This window comes from Myotis yumanensis, unplaced genomic scaffold (genome assembly GCF_028538775.1).
Source record: "Myotis yumanensis isolate MYYU_CA2020_CCGP unplaced genomic scaffold, mMyoYum1.0.hap1 SCAF_14, whole genome shotgun sequence".
NCBI lineage: Eukaryota > Metazoa > Chordata > Mammalia > Chiroptera > Vespertilionidae > Myotis > Myotis yumanensis.
Window position 1 is genome coordinate 21,078,797 of NW_027223765.1, and position 17,926 is coordinate 21,096,722.

Below are 17,926 nucleotides of genomic sequence, written 5' to 3' on the forward strand. Positions count from 1 at the left end.
GAGATTCGGAGTTTGTTATGTCAGTATGATTTATCCTATGACAATGCCTATCTGAAAGGTGGGACTCTTTAATATTTCATAAACATTCACTAGACTTTTTTGAGGAGGTTGACAATGAGGAAAGAAAACTTAAAAGATGTTGATGGTACAAAACGAGAAATTTAGCTTGTAGTCTTAGTGACTATATAAAATGATCATTTAAAGCCTTAGAAAAAGATTGATGAGTGGCATAGCTATTTTTAAAGGGCATGATCAAATTATGAAGTGTAGTGTAAACACAGTCATCTCTGAAAAACAGATGCTTTTCTAATGGTCTCAATAGCAACAAGAGTTTGGCCTCTAAAACACCAGAGGCCAAGTTGGTAAGAATAAATTTTTCATATCTCTTAAGTTAACAATGTGCTCATGTGTCCTATGAAACAAAGGACTTCAGATAACTTAATGAGACTTTCAGCAAAGTAATGGGTGTCAAAATAGAATAGGGCTCTTCCAAATTCTGGTTCTCATCACACAAACATATAATTTACAGTATACAGAGTTGTAAAGGGTAAGACTGAAATAACTTTCTGAATTCTGAAGTTTGAAAAAAATGTTCTATTTTGTCCCACAAAAAGAACCTTGACATCCAGAGAGGAATCTATTTTTTAAAAAAATTAAGTCAAATCTGGAAAGGATTATTTCTACCAAAGCAGTTTGAACATCGTAACAGGCCAGTTAACCTGGAAAGAAAGCCACTGGACTGACAAAACTGAAGGCATTTGATGGATGTGATGGTTAATTGTATTTGCCAGTTTGTCAACTTGACTGGGTCCTGGGGTGACTGGACCTTATTCTGGGTGTGCTGGTGAGGCTCTTTCTGGGTGAGGTTAACATTTGTATCAGTACACTGAATAAAGCAGTTCCCTCTGTAGTGCGGGCCGGCTCATCCAATCAATGGAAGGCCTGAATAGAACGAAAAGGCTGACGGAATTCCTCCTGCCTGATTGTTAAGCTGGGACATGGTCTCCTGCTTTCTGATTCAGACGGAAGCACCAGCTCTTCTTTGGTTTGGAGCCTATTGACTTTTGGACTGGAATTCTACTCCTGGCTCTCCTGGTTCTCAGACTTTTGGATTTGAACTGGAACTATACCACTGTCTCTCCCTAATCTCCAGCTTGCCAAATGCAGATCTTGCAACTCCTCAGCCTCCATAATTATTTGAGCCAATTCCTTGTACTTGAAGTAAACTTTAAGCAGTTGTAAAAGCAAAGATCAAGAATTTTGTGAGAATATCAAGAAGGAACCTGAATAAATTCCTGATATATAAACTGGGGAAAAACCAAGGAGTGATTCAGAGTAGCATACACCAAAAAAGGAAGATAAGGATTTAGATAATATCTGAAAGGTGCCCAGTCCTTCCCATGTTGTTCCATACTATGCTAATGGTAAACAGAATGTTGATAGCTGTTTTGTCATTAAAGTGATCCATAAGAAAATGCATTTAGCTTAGGCCAGTGTGGCTCAGCAATTGAGTGTTGAACTATGAATCAGGAAGCCACGGTTCAATTCCCAGTCAGGGCACATTCCCACATTGCAAGCTCAGTCCCCCATAGGGGGCATGCAGGAGGCAGCCAATCAACGATTCTCTCTCATCATTGATGTTTCTCTCTGTCTCTCTCCCTTCCCTTCCTCTCTGAAATCAATAAAAACATTTAAAAAAAGAAAGAAAAGAAAATGCATTTAGTCAATGCAGGCTAAAAATAAGTTAATTTACAATATATGGAGTTGTAAAGGGTAAGACTGAAATAACTTTCTGAATTTGGTATTAAGTTCTCATAACAATCTTCCATTACAGATTTTATTATTACCATTTCATAGGAATCTTGGGAAAGGTGAACACTTTGCTGAAGTCACAGGGACCTAAGTATCTGTTTGTCCCCAAAGCTTATCTCTTCCTCAACTGGTGTGTTTTATGCCTTGTGCCTGCTGTGGCTGAGCATGCAGGTTCCCTTGGTAGGCTTTGCCACAGTGTCTTTCTGGACCAGCCAGGTTTAGGAAGTGAGAAAGCACTCTAATCCTTCCTTACGAACCCTTTCGGAAATGGAGCATTTGACCTACACAGCCCGTGGCCCCTACAGTGATGTTTTGTTGTTATTCTTAAACAATTCTCTAAGAATTGCACTATTTTTTTTCCTATGCTATAAAATAATGATAATGTTTTCAAAAGTGTTCTAATATTAGCAGCTGCCCTACATCTTTTAAACTGTCTTAACTGTTCTGGGAAAGTAGGTTACTACCAATGGTATTCCTGTTCTGATTTTTGTTCAATGTTTAACCAGCCGATTTTGAAATCTACATGTCAGTAGAACAATTGTGTTACATCTTAGCTCTTTAGTAAATGTCAAAGCGGGGTTTCTGCAGTGCTCTCAGCTGTACACAATGCTCAGCATGCCTCACGGATATTGAGGATTGACCTTTTGGTTGCGGTTATTGTCATGCAGTACATCCCACATTTATTATCATTTCTTCTCCGGCTTACTCCTAAAAGAATAGAATAAAGAACAGAGCAACTAAATGATCACACATGTGTGTAGACAATAGGTGAAATGGAAAAATTAGGCTTGGACTTTTTTGCCATGTAAACCTTACTTTGTAAGAGATAGGAAGAAAAAACAAGTAGGAAGGTTTAATAAGGAGAATAATTTTACAAAGAGAAGGCAATTTGTATTTTCATTCTGCCTGTCTTAGTGGGTTTTAATGCACTACCCAAAGGGTCAAGACTGTGTATAAATTAAATTATGTGTAAAGGATAAGATTTTTTTAACTTAAGTTTCAGTCATGATGAAATCAGATATTTTCCTATAAAGAAAAACTAATCCTCTAGGGAAGGAAAATTAGATCATTGGTATTTTATCTTGCTCTTTTTATTTCAATATACGACAAGTTAAAAAGATTTATTCCATCTCATTGGAAAAGCAATCATGAATACAGAATCACATTGGGGAAATATTTTGTTTTTCAAGTAGTTTTCTGTTTTAACACATGTACCACTGGCTCACATTATCAAAGGAAAATCATGTAGCACTTAGATTTACAGCTGTAATTGGGAAAATTACCTACATTCCAACAAGTAAAGATATAAACACCCCATCCCTCCCCTCCAGAATAATCATCATGTCCAATACTTGAGCTAAGATTTTGGTCAATAAGTTCTTAAAACCATCAGATGATCTCAAATGTGAGGGCAGAGAATTCAAATGGTATTAATGGGTGGTTTTAGTCAAGAACAATATCTGAAAAGAAATTGTTGAATAGAAGGTTAATGACCAATTTTCCAACAGGGTGTTCACTTAGTTTAGTTTTGGGCTCTTTTGGGGGTGCATTTTTAGCCAGAGGTTATTTGGGTAATTCAGTGTTTGGCCAAGCCCTTGTGATTGAAGAACTTTCATTCTAGTTAGTTTTTCTGTGCCTGTTTTGTTAATCTGCCCTTGGGCCATCTAACTTCTTGTTAGTGACAATCTCACTTACAGAAAATATAGGTTCACAAGGGGAGACGGCTGTAAAACAGAAGTAAGTTGTTCAGAGTGCACAGCAAATATGTGTCAGAGAAAGGAGCAGAGTTTCAGGACATTTGATTGCTCTGACTCATTACTTCTGATTCATCTGGGGACTAATGATCTTGCTTTAACCCATTAAAAATTGAAGTACATGAAAAAAGTGAAAAAGCACCAATTAAACCAAATATCAATATATTTAATATGCTAATTCTAATAATTATTACTTATTGTGTGCTTGCTTTATGCTAAACTAGAGGCCCAGTGCATGCAAATTGTGCATGGGTATGGTCACTAGGCCTGGCCAGTGATCAGAGCTGATCTGTGGGGCAACTGGTGGGGCCCCCCACTGGCACCCACTTTGGTGGGCCTGGCGCCGCCTGCTCGCCAGCCCTGCCCCCCGCCACCGCTGGTTGTCTCCCTCTGCGGGGCGACTGGCAGACCGATTGTGGGGGGGGGGGGGGCCCTGCTGGCACCCACCTTGGCTGGCCTGGGACCTGTTGTCTGGGGGAAGCTCCTGCATTGAGTGTCTGTCCCTTGGTGGTCAGTGCGTATCATAGCAACCAGTAGTTCCGCCATTCGGTCAATTTGCATATTAGGCTTTTATTATATAGGATGATTTACCTAGATCATCTCCATTTCACAGTGCACTACAAGGTAAGCATAATTACTATCCCCTTCTACTCATGGGGAATCAGAGCTTGAGAGTGGGTAAGTGATTTATCAAAGGTCACATAACTCATATGAGCCTTAGTGGGAGTTCATCCATGGTGGTCTGACAGCAGAACCCATACTTGTAATGACAATATTATAACATTTCTGTTGGTAACCAGGATTTTTTTCTCCTCTTAACCACTCCAGCATGACTAAAGGAAGAGAAAGCTCCATACCTCACTGTTGAGTTTCTTTATCTGCTGCTTGGTCTCCTCTGCCTTGATGAAGAGAACAGCAGCTCCAATCTCTGGGTCTGAAAAGTGACACACATACACACACAGAATAAGTCCTTTAGGAATAAATATCATATTTGAGAATTGGGTCAATAATATTAGGGAAGGAAGCCTGAGCTACTGCCTTGAGAGATTCCTGATGTAGTTTCTGTCTCCCTGGAATTGATACGCTCTTTGGAACCTGGCACACATCAGGGTGGTGACTGTGACTATAGTGACTGAATGTGAACATGGCAACTCTCTCCTTTGTCTGAACATAATCACCGCTGTGTTGCAAGAGGTCACATTTTCTCTTCCTTGACAGTTCTCTATATATTACAGCCAGTGTCCAAACCATAGAAAAGGGATGTTCTGTTCTTCCTCTCTATTTTTCCCCCCTAAATATTGATTTCTGTGCCCATGTGAGTATTTTCCTCCCACCTCTATTTCAGGTGCTAATCTCCACTGCAGGTTTTCCGTCTCCTCCCGTGTCGCTCTAAAAGATAATTTCTCCAATTTCCTGGTTCTCTCATCTCTACTTTCTCTACCTTAATCTTCCAAATGCATTTATTTCTGTCAGGGACAAAAGTACAGATGAATCATTGCTGGCTGCAGTAGAAAGGATATATGTATAGTATGATACGATCATTCTAATTCTGGTCAATTATGGGTAGAAAACTTGTTAGTGGGAGAAAATTTCATTCAAAACAATCGGAAGTGGCAAAGTAGTAAGAACTCATTTTGCAGAGATATTTTGCAAAGCTAACCCATTCACAAGGAATGAATGATGAGAGATCATATAGCACAGGCTAGGCCTCCTTTAGAGATGATAGCAATGAGTAAATAAAATGTAATTGACCTTTATGAAGCTTAGAGTCTAGCAGGGAAAAGAGATATTTGAAAAGTAATTATGCAATAGGTTTGAATTTCATACTAAGGGAAATAGGGAGTAATAGGAATCAATTTATATTTTTTAAAATGTTTACTCTATATGGAGAAAAATGTGAGATCAGAGAAGAGACTTTGGTAGCAATGCAGGCAAGAGATGAATGTGGCGAGGAAAAGGGTGGAGGCAGTAAGGATAGAAAGTCCTACAACCGAGAGATACACAGGAGATAGAATCAAGAAAATGTGTTGCTTGAATGAATGAGTGTAAGGATAGATGTTGGGAAAAGGGAAAAGAGGAAGCTAAGAGGGTAGTGGAACCAGAAATAGGTGGATGGACATGGTAAGGTTCAAAGAAAACTTCCAAATGGGCCCCACAACCATCTTTCATGGCAAACACACCAATTTGACTATAACTATGATTTCTGTGCCCCTTGCCTTAAGCAGAGTAATATCAGCACGTGTAAGTCAAAAGAACACATTAATCAGGATTGTTGACTGACATCTGCACTCCTCTCCCTCCCCCATTCCCTTCATCAGTGAATCTTACAAGGACCCTCCCATTGCCCCAGAAGATGATGAGTGTTGGGAAAAAGAACTGTTGATTGAGATGGAATACTGGCCTTCTACCAATGAAGACACACTTTCAGAACTGTACCTTTAAAAGTCCTTCTTAGGCTTGGCTTTGTCCATGGAGGGATTTACTAATTAGCCGGAAGGGATCTCAGAGCTGGGCATGAAGGAGAGGAGAGGGCTGGCAGGGGATTGCTGGCCTTGCATCTGGTAGTTTGCTGGTAATTGTAGATAGTTTATGCCTATTTAATACTTCTTCATTATTCTCTCTTTATTAACTATAGGGGTGTCTTCTTTATAATTTATTTGTCAGTTCTGGCCTCTTTCATGTTGTTAGATTCATTTTTATGGCCAACGAACTCAAGTGTGAAAGGGAGAGAGAGGAGCCTGAGCTAGGTTTGGGGCTACCCCTTACATTAATTCACCATCACTAGAGGGTAGTACTTCATATAGTTTTCCATCATTTCTAACATTTTTACATACTTCTGAAGTTGTTTATCCTCTGACAAAATGCAAGTATGGAACCTCTCACCAAATAAATTGGTTAAATATAACCAATGTTCCTATAGTGCACAACTAATACAGCATTTCCTCTGGGTAGTGTTTTTGTGGATTAGTGTACATTTATAAAAGGAAAACATGGGCACCCTCTGATGAACAGCAGAAATTTGAATCTCCTAACATACTAGTTACCTTGGCTGGTAAATGGCAGGACATCTAGCCTGGACAGAGGAGCAATTACAAGTGATATATTGACAACTTATAGATAACACAGACTCAAGTCAAATTATTCCATGGCATTGGTCAGTCCTATCACATGGAAAATATTCTGTTTAACTTCTAATGCCAAACATTAGAAATTAAAAAGAAATATTTCCTCTTGAGAGAAGGCTAAATATCTTTACCTCCAAGAGGAGGAGAAATTCTGGGTTCTGGCCTGATTCGTTCAGAGCCAAAGTCAAAAGTCTGGCTTTCTTCACTGCTGTTTCCGTCTTCAATTCCATCAACAATCCTGTTTAAAATAAAGGAAATTGATTAATTGTGAATTTATCTTCATGAATTCCAAAGTTTCTAAAAGTCTTAAAAATATTGTGTTAAATTTCTAAATTCTAGATATTCTAGAGCTATGCTATTCAATATGGTAGCCATTAGCCTTATAAGAGTATTGAGCACCTGAAATGTGGCTAGTGCATGCTGGGATATGCTGTATGTATAGAATACACAAGGGATTTTGAAGATTTTAGTAAAAAAAGTAAATTATTTCATTAGTAATTTTTTATATTGTTTACATTTGAAATGATATATTTGGGGCATATTGATTTAAATAAAATATATTATTAAAATTAATTTCACTTTTTTTAACTTAAAAATATGGCTACTAGAAAATTTAAAATGATTTGGTTCACACTTTTAGTTCAGATTGTATTGTATTGAATCCTTTTGAGAATATGATTAAAACTATTCTAAAAAAAAAACCTACCAAAATTCTTATTTATTCTCATATCTGCACATACCTCCACACAGAGGCAAAAATTACCCAAAAAACTCAGGAAAGCTGAAGCATCCAGGCTAGGGTCTTGTGCACTAGAAAGACCCAGAAGGCTGAATAATTTACTAGCCAGGTTCTGGTCTGAAAAGGCAGCCATTTTCACCTGGGAAAGAATTAGAGGATGTAAATTCTTACCTTGGACTGAGGTCTGGGGGTGCAGCACTATTCAAAGTTGAAAGCTGCAATTTCAAGTTCTTCTCTTTCCTTTTGCTGTGATTAGGTGGGTCAGATTCCTGTTTGGTTTTTGGGGAATTTGAACTGGAGACTCTGATAGGTGAGTGAAATGGCACTGTCCCCGAGGCCAGCTGCTTCAAGCTTAAACCTAGATAGCTTTTATTGCTTCCAACCTTCTTGTTCCGTGTTGAGGAGGATCCCCTCGTGAAGATGGGAGAGAGGGAGGCTGTCTCCTCTTCTTCCTCCTCATCCTCTTCCTCATCTTCCACAATGGATGGGAGTCTCCTGTTGATGCTGCCATTTCCCTTGGGCTCTGACTAAATCAGTGGATAATATAGATTAGTATGAACTGCAAAGACCTCTTGAGAGGTATGTCATTCACATTGGAGGTTCTTGTCAGAACAGAGTCCAATCTCTTAGAGACTTACTTCTCATCAAAACTAAAGACTTACAAGATTTTACTGTAAAGTTATTCAGGTGTTAAAAGTTCCCCCATTGATAAATGGTTCTAGGAAAAAAAAATCCTCTCCATTTATGATCTTTCCCAGCCTACCCGCTCTGCTTTCCTGGTGTTGGCCCACCAACCCTTCTCTTGGTCTTTTAAATTCTCTTATTGAAGAGCTGTGTGAAAGGTGTATTTTACCAAAGTTTGCATCTAGGTTTTAATCAACCTGCCACTTGTAATAGTATATAATGACATGCGCTTAAGAATAAAGACGTTTTTATTTTATTTATTAAAAATGTTTTATTGATTTTCTAGAGAGGAAGGGAGAGGGATAGAAAGTTAGAAACATCGATGAGATAGAAACACTAATCAGCCGCCTCCTGCACGCCCCCCACTGGGGATGTGCCCGCAACCAAGGTACATGCTCTTGACCAGAATCGAACCCGGGACCCTTGAGTCTGCAGGCCGACGCTCTATCCACTGAGCCAAACCAGATCTGGCATAAAGACGTTTTTAATTTTACTGGAAGTTCTTGGGCTTTGTTATTTTAAATTTACAAGGTCTTCAGTAGAACTTTGTGTGGAGATCAACTAGCAAAATTAAAATATCCTTGAGAATACAAGTCTTTCCTATTTGGATCACATAGATGAAAGAAGATCAGCAGTGTCCTCAGCTACTGTTTCCTGCTTTCCTTTTGTTCATGAGTCGGTTGGTAGGAAATGGAGAAAACCATTCTATCCGCTCCCTTGAAAAGCCTTGGGAAAGGAAGGAGAGTCTTGCTAAGCCTCATCCTGGGACCACTGGGCTCTTGATTGGGGTCATTAAACCTTATAGGCTAAGAAGAGGTAAGGGAGAGAATGGGAAAGGACAATTGAGGTGATGATGGAGGGTCAGGGTAGAGAGGGCAGCAAAGGCTAAACTAGTGGCCCTGGGCAGAGTCAATGTTTCTTGCTCTGCCCCAGACATGGCTTCCTTCCTCCGAAAGCTCAATTCATTTTTCTGTGCCTCAGTTTCTTTTGAAGATACAATCACTTATACCTGCCCATCAATAATTTTTAATAAAAATGAGATAAACTGAAAAGATCTACTAGTACTATTTAAATCTCATGAGTTCTCATTGTTATTACTCCATTTTAATAAATAGTTGGTTTATTGATGTATATAGATTTTACCATCTTAAAACGATAGATATAATAAAAGAATGAATTTGAACCTTAAAGGTAATAGCCCATTCAGTTTAAGTGCTAAGTGAAATAAATGGGGTTAGTTTGCTCATATATTTTTTTTGGTATTTTATTCTTAATGGCTCAAAATTTCTTGAAGATATGGTATTAGACTCATCTTTCCAACTACATATGGTTATTTTAATTAGATGGTGAAACCATAAGTTATTTATTGGAATAGTCATGGTATTGCTTTTATTTGTTTGGTTTTTGTTTTTCACAGCATTAAAAAATGCTGTGCTTTTAACAAAAACTCCACATGAATTGCAGGTGAACATTTGTGTACTAGTATTGTAGACTAGAAAAACTAGCTCACCCAGCTAAAGACACAACAGGGCAAACTTATCAAAGAGATGAAAAACAATGAGTACATTCTCTAATTGGACTTCTGTTTACATTTGCACTGGCAATTTAATTATTCCTTTGTTTCAAGGAGGCTCTAGTGGCTATACTAGAATTGTCTGACTAATAACCTATAGTGTTTGTTCTCCTACAAGTTTGTTTACATTTCATTCTTCCATTTTGTCACAGAGGCTTGATGCCCTGAAAAAGTTACTTAAATACTGACTCTTGTGAACAAGACATCCGACGTTACTTATATCAAGAGTTAATTCTCCCAGCTACCATCATTGCAGACAGGACCCACATTTATTCAATTTTTAAATACCCAGAGTCACATGCGGTCTCTCTGCAGGAATACCAGTTACTTTCTTCAGAATCTATCTAGCAACTCCCACTTTCCTTGTGTAGCTGGATTCACCTGTGCATACACTGCCATAAAATTCAACCATAGAACCTTGGCTGGTGTGGCTTAGTTGGTTGGAGCATTGTCCTATACAACGGAACTTGCAGGCTCAATTCCTGGTCAGGGTAGATCTCTTCCTTCTCTTCTGACCCTCCCCTTCATCTTTCTCTGACAAATGCTTTTATAACAGCAGTAAGGTTTTTATCTCCCTCGTGAAAGGAATCTCTAATTTATCTCATGACATTTTGCTTGGATAGTCATTTCAGACTCAAAAATGACTAGATTTCATTGAACCTATCTTGACCAAAGGGATAGCAGAATAAAGTCCAGTGGTTGAATGCCAGCCCTAGAAGTCCTGTGACTCATTACCTATAACCTTGGTCAAGTAATAGAATTGTTTAAAGCATGTGAATTGGGAATAGTGTGAGAGAAAAATTAGATATTGGGTAATGAAAGTTAAACACTTAGCAATATGCATTGCAAGTGCTTAATAAATGCTTGCCCTTGTGGTGATGTTAATCATGAAGAAAACAGAAACAATATTTACACCAGGACAGGTGCTACAGAGAGTACTGGTTCTCCCTTTTTTACATAATTTTCCCTTTGCTCTTAGTTAACAGAACTCTTAGCAATGCACCTTGACCAAAGAGCACCTTTTCCAGTTGCCCTCAACACATGGTTTGGTAATGAGGCTAAGTTCTGGGATGATAGCATGTAAATTAACAGATTATAAAGAAACTTTTAGGGAAGCGTCTAGAAAGAGGGGAACTTCTATCCTGCTCTTTCACATTTCTTTAGTTTCTAGGCTGAAAAATTTGGATGAAATGAATGGCTCACCAGTGGTCATTTTAGAAAATGAGGACATCTTAAAGAATGAAGCCAAACATTGAGGATGATGAAACAGAAAGAAAAAATGTGATGTATTCTGTGATTGGATGTATTTGTGTGCCTCTGTGTGTATGTGTGTGTGTCTGTATGATTTTGTATTAGTTTCAGGTGTACAGCATAGTGGCTAGACAATCATATACTCTATGAAGCAATCCCCCTGATATTTCCAATACCCACCTGGCACCATGCATAGTTATTACAGTATTATTGACTATATTCCCTGTGCTGTACTTCACATCCCCATGACTGTTTTGTAACTGCCAATTTGTACTTCTCAACGTCTTTACCTTTTTCACTCAGTCCTACCACCCTCTCCCCTCGGTTAACCATCAGTTTGTTCTTTGTATCTGTGAGGCTAGTTCTGTTAGATAATAGATCTGGAAAACCACTATTTCTTGGGAAAGTTTTCTTTGAAATTAGAGGATTCTTAAAAGTTAGGGGTGTCTTGAGACCAAATAAACTACTTCCAAAAATATCTCTGAACCATACTTTTTACATTTTGGGTACTCACATTGTGCCCTCAATTGGATGTTTACAAGAAAACATTTGGCTACTCATTTTAAACACAATGAAAGTATCTCCAAGATCACTACCTCAGGACTTTGCTACTTTTGTCAGGTTTTGGTGACAATCTACTTTTCAACAATAGCAATTAAAGTCTTAAATAGAGATATGCGTTTTAGTGCTTCTCTATTTGCAAACTGAAGAAAGTCAGTCACCACATCTCACATTGAGAAGTGTATTAGGGAACAGGCTTATTGGGAATCCTACAGATCTTATATACATATTTTTGTGGCAAAAGCCATACCTGTGAGACTGTAGATTTGTTTGATAATCTTGATATCACCTGAAACAACAAACAAAATAAAAGTTGTAACAATCATTTAAACCAATGATTTTCAACATTTTTCGTCTCATGGCACAAACTACTAAAATTCTTCAGCACACCAAGAAATATATATATATTTTTTGCTGATCTGACCAAAAAAATAGGTATAATTTTTATTCATTCACATCATTGGCTATCATTGTGTTGGCTGTTGTCATTTTTTTTTTTAAATTTGACAATTTAAGGGAAAAGAGGTCAGTGCTGCTGACTAAATAGTCAGCTATTGCATGTTTTAAAAATTATTGTGGCACATTGGTTGAAAATTGCTGATTTACAACATCATTAAAATGTCCATACTACCCAAAGCAATCTATACATTCAACGCACTTCCCATTAAAATACCAATGGCCTTCTTCACAGATCTAGGACGAACTCTCCAAAAATTCATCTGGAATAAAAAAAGACCCCGAATAGCTGCAACGATCCTGAGAAAGAACAAAGTAGGTGGGATCTCAATGCCAGATATCAAGCTGTATTACAAAGCCACTGTTCTCAAAACTGCCTGGTACTGGCACAAGAACAGGCATATAGATCAGTGGAATAGAATAGAGAGTCCAGAAATTAGCCCGAACCAATATGCTCAATTAATTTTTGACAAAGGAGGCATGAACATACAATGGAGCCAAGATAGTCTCTTCAATAAATGGTGTTGGGAAAATTGGACAGACATATGCAAGAAAATGAAACTAGACCACCAACTTACACCATACACAAGAATAAACTCAAAATGGATAAAGGACTTAAATGTACGACAGGAAACCATAAAAATTCTAGAAGAATACAAAGGCAGCAAAATCTCAGACATATGCCAAAACAATTTCTTCACTGATACAGCTCCTAGGGCAGTTGAAACTAAAGAGAAACTGAACAAATGGGACTACATCAAAATAAAAAGCTTCTGCACAGCAAAAGAAACCATCAACAAAACAACAAGAAAACCCACCTCGTGGGAAAACATATTTGCCAACGTCATATCTGATAAGGGCTTAATCTCCAAAATTTATAGGGAACTCATACAACTTAACAAAAAGAAGATAAACAATCCAATCAAAAAATGGGCAAAGGATCTAAATAGACACCTTTCAAAAGAGGACATTCAGAAAGCCAAGAGACATATGAAAACATGCTCAAAGTCACTAATCATCCGAGAGATGCAAATCAAAACAACAATGAGGTACCATCTCACACCTGTCAGAATGGCCATCATCAACAAATCAACGAACGACAAGTGCTGGAGAGGATGTGGAGAAAAAGGAACACTTGTGCACTGCTGGTGGGAATGCAGACTGGTGCAGCCACTATGGAAGGCAGTATGGAGGTTCCTCAAAAAATTGGAAATGGAACTCCCATTTGACCCTGTGATCCCACTCCTAGGAATATATCCCAAGAAACCAGAAACACCAATCAGAAAGGATATATGCACCCAGATGTTCATAGCAGCACAATTCACCATAGCTAAGATCTGGAAACAGCCTAAGTGCCCATCAGTAGATGAATGGATTAGAAAGCTGTGGTACATCTACACGATGGAATACTATGCTGCTGTTAAAAAGAAGGAACTCCTACCATTTGCAACATCATGGATGGAACTGGAGAGCATTATGCTAAGTGAAACAAGCCAGTCAATGAAGGAAAAATACCACATGATCTCACTCATTCATGGATAATAAAGACCATTACAAACTTTTGAACAATAATAGATACAGAGGCAGAGCTGCCTCAAACTGATTGTCAAACTGCAGTGGGAAGGCCAGAGAGAGTTGGGGGACAGGAGGGAGGGGAGTAAGAGATCAACCGAAGGACTTGTATGCATGCATATAAGCATAATTAATGGACATAAGACACTGGGGGGTAAGGGAGGGTAGGGGTTTGTCAAGGGGGGGGGGGAAAGGATACTTATGTAATACCCTTTGTAATACTTTAAGAGAAAAATTAAAAAAAAAAAAAAAAAAAAAAAAAAAAAGAAAATTGCTGATTTAAACCTGAGCAGGTGGTTGGGGACTGGGTGAAATGTAGGAGGCAGGGGAAAGAGATGGGGGTTCAGAGAGTGGTGGGGGTGATTAATCCACCTGTGTAGGCCAGAGAACAGAAAATACATCTTGGAAGATGCTGAAAACACCTCCTACAATCCACACTTGAGGAGCTCTATTGACCAGTGTGTGTTATTTAAAAAAAAAAAAAGAGATGGGGAGCAGAAAACTGAATGTCTGACATAGGACACCGCACCTCGGGAATAATGAGAAAAATAGTGGGCTTATTGCCTGCATATCCCATCTTGGTACTTCATTCACTCTCCTTTGCTTTCCAGCTCTCGTATGCCACTTTGCTACCCTTTTGCTAAATTTTTTCATCTTCCACGATTTTTTCCTCTGGCTCTGTGAAAACAGAAACCCATGGGAACTTTTCTTATTTCATCTCATTTCTTTTTGTTTAACCATCTCTCCTTCTTACTTGAATACAGGTGGGAGTCATGTCTTCTTTCTGTCCCACTTGTTTTACTCATTATGATGTTCCTTGTAAACTAGGATTAGGTTTACTGGGAATCAAAATCCCTTTTTTAATTGAATTTAAGATCCCATTGAATCCACTGCATTCCTATATACTAACAATGAGATTTCAGAAAAAGAAACAAAAGAAAAAAATTTCTTTTGCAATTGTAACAAAAAGTATAAAATACATAGGCATAAACTTAAAAAGGATGAGAAAGACCTATATACTGGAAACTGCAAAGCATTATTAAAAGAGATTGAAACAGACACAATGCAATGGAAGATCATGGAGCATAGAAATATACACTGGAAACCTGTATAATCTTATTAACCAATGTCACCCCAACTAATTTAATAAAAAGAAAGAAAAGATCACATTGATTGTAAAAGGAAAAAAAATTCTGCCAATCACAGTGACATGCCATCAGTTGTAAGACAGATCTTGATTTCAAAGATATAAAATGTGAAAACAAATGTGTAATGTAGAATCACTTAAGCTTGGATCTCAGGACTCAAAATCAAGCTATGTGATACAGTCTGTGGAGGAGCACATTAAAAAACACGCACCATCCATGATGTATAAAACGCTCTGGAAATTATGACAATCTGAAAACCTGCTTCAGGTCTCATCCACATTGTTTCGTGCTCAAACAGACTTTTTCATTTTAAAGTGGTATTAGATACTATAAATTAACATAATTTTATTCACATGAAAAAACAAAAACAAAAATCCTTGCACTCGAAAATGATCCACCTAGTAAGTGAGACTTATTTGGTGTTGCTGTCACCCTCTCACTGTTGCTTTTATTTTCCTAGATGATTAGGGAAATAGATCTGTTGTTATTTATACAAATGTTGGAACCGTTATTGTTGTGAAAATACATGTTTCATCAATGTTGAATGTTATCAAAACAGTCAACCCATTCTATATCCACTTAGATGCCTAAATAGTCATTGATCAGAAGTATTATAGACATAAGGTTTGTAATAATGCACCAAATGGTGACATTTACAACAGCTGAATAATTAAAGAAGTGAAAATAAAACAAAGTTACGGTGCCGATGCTACTGTGGTAGACACAAAACGTGTTTTAAAAAGGCTTTGGGTTGCAGCTTAGATGAGAAAAAGAGCATCCCAGTGGATTCAGGACCCTGAACAGCTGCAGGTCAGAGATGCCCCCTGAGGTGTAAGGCACTGGCCTTAGCATCCTCTGATTTGGTGTGACTCCCAGCTCCTTGGTTTGAGTTCAGTTTGCTATGAGTTCTGTCACGTTGTTGAATCCCAAGGTTTTTATTTTATTTTTCTGTATCAGTGCTTCTCAAACTTATATGTGTAATACAAATCACATGGGCTGTCATTAAAGTGCAGGTTCTGATTGGGGAGGTCTAGGATGGGGCCCGAGACTCTGCATTTCTAATGAACTCCCCGGTAAGACTGATGCTGCTGGCCCATGGGGCACAATTTGAGTAACAACTTCTCATAACCAATGTCACTGTCATCCTCCTCCTATTACCTATCAATTCATTAAGTTTTCTTAGTTTTTTTTCTACCTTAAATACATCATTTATTAATAAACCTTTGTAAATTGTGAAGTTAGATATGAGTGGGAATCATGATTGTTGCTACAATTATTATGTGCATATGATACATAAAGTTTTCATTATGGGATAAGCATCTTGACAAATGCTTATCGGCCATTATGTCCATTAATTTTCATTGCAACTCTATGAGGTAAGTGAGCACTATTGTGATAGGTTCTCTAAATAAATTATTTCATTTACATATAGTATTAACCATTTGCATTTAGGAAGAATGCTGTAATATATTCACTTTGTTGACTAATACTTCACGCTGATCCAGAGTCTGCCAAGTGCAGAGAATATGAATTTAATGGAGAAGCAGACTTTTAAAGCTAGAGGTGACCGCAAGGAATGTCTTCTACAATGCTTTGCACACCTGGCAGATGACAGAATGTCTTGAGATGCGTTCCTAAAAAAATCAGATTCCAGAGCACCAACTCCAGCAAGTCTCTTTCAGTTGGTGATGGGTGGGGTCCAGGTCTCCAGGTCAGATTTATAATCACTGAGTTGTTCTAACTCCCTAATTAGAGATGTGGAACTGCAGCCCAGGAAAATGAGATAATTTGCCTAATTCATGCATCGTGTTAGTGGCAGAACCTATACCAGAAGCCATGTATCCTCACTTTCAGTGAATGTTAGACAGAATCATAGGTTTTCTCAGGTACCTTCTCCAGCAGTTAATGCTGTTACTTGGGCTGAAAGATTAAATGCTTGATATACTGTGGATTTTACTCTGGCACAGGGTTTGATGGTTGCTGCAAAGCAGACCCAACCCCTAAGTTACCCAACCACCTCTTTAACCTTCTCTGAGTCCCAGATCTTTCAGGAAATCTGATGAATTCTAGGCATTCTTTCCCCAGGCAGGGGGTTAGTGGGGAGTTCTGGATATAATCTTTGGATGGAATATACTTATCAATTGTATTTTCTTGTTCCAGCAACTAAATTAAGACTCAAAGTTTTTGAAAGTTTTGGGGAAGGCAGTCTTATCCAATTTTGAGTCCCACCCACATGAAGGAAGGAAATCTATTTCCATTGTTTGCTTGACCCACAGGTCAGAATTATGAGTCTCTGTGTGAGTCTGCAAATGTCCTCTCAACTGTGGAATCTCGTAAAAAACACTAAAAGGCTCTAGTAGGCATGTTATCTATAGCTGATTGCTCAGTTGGGAAATGAGATGGGAATTGCAAGGCTCTTCTTTCTGGCTGATTGACGGTATTCTCTGCTTTGTTAATAATGCCACATTGATTCAGTCACAAAGCAGACCGAAGGAATATATGTCCACATTGAGAAAAAGGGGATCAGCACATATTTTATCTTGTTCACTGAACAGCAACATAAGCAGTATTAGTGGCTGTTGGGATAAAGAGAATATGAATGAAGGATACTCACACATAACCCCATAACTCACGTAGTTAACATGTCCATTCTTATAAAAATCATACGTAATTGGCATCTAATACAGGCAAGTAGAAAGTGAATAGGTCTCATGTTAATTTCTGATCTACTTCTTTATCTTGTAGACTCAAGTGAAGGTGCCAGTAAGTAGTGAACGACACCAACGGCAGGTGGCAGATGGAAGGAGTAACTAGAGACCTCTGGGAAAAGGCTAGGCTTTGAATAGGGGACATTCATTTTCCACTAAACAAGTCTGAGAGTTCACCACCATCTTGTCACTTATTAGCTATGTAAGCTTGGGAAGCCTATTATTCAGGATAGGATAGATAATACCGACATAACAAGTAATGTGCTAAATTTCCTTGGCTTAATACAAATTTTATTTCTCATTCATGTATAGTTTAATGTGTGTCAAGCAAGTCTCCTCTAAGTAGTGATTCAGGGACACAGGCTTCTTCTATTTTGTGGTCCTGCCATCAGATAGTCTCAGGTTTGTCCTGGCATCCTCCTGTTGGAAGCATGGGAGAGAGAGTATGGGGAAGGTATATTGGGCATGTGACTACCTTAGCTGTTCTATTAGCTGGAACCAGTGTCGTGGTTACTGTCAATCAAAATTCTGTGAGTTTCCTTT

At 38.3% G+C, this 17,926-nt stretch overlaps 1 protein-coding gene across 1 annotated transcript in view; it reads right to left on the reverse strand.

The window, feature by feature from the left end:
• The window catches only part of KCNH8 (potassium voltage-gated channel subfamily H member 8), a 277,527-nt gene that overhangs the window by 11,469 nt on the left and 248,132 nt on the right, over positions 1-17,926 (reverse strand). Inside the window, exons 12-15 of the mRNA XM_070391102.1 lie at positions 11,750-11,788; positions 7,602-7,957; positions 6,823-6,929; positions 4,424-4,500 (exon numbers count right to left, since the gene is read on the reverse strand). Of these exons, the coding sequence (XP_070247203.1) occupies positions 4,424-4,500; positions 6,823-6,929; positions 7,602-7,957; positions 11,750-11,788 (579 nt within the window). The remainder of the gene's footprint in view (positions 1-4,423; positions 4,501-6,822; positions 6,930-7,601; positions 7,958-11,749; positions 11,789-17,926) is intronic.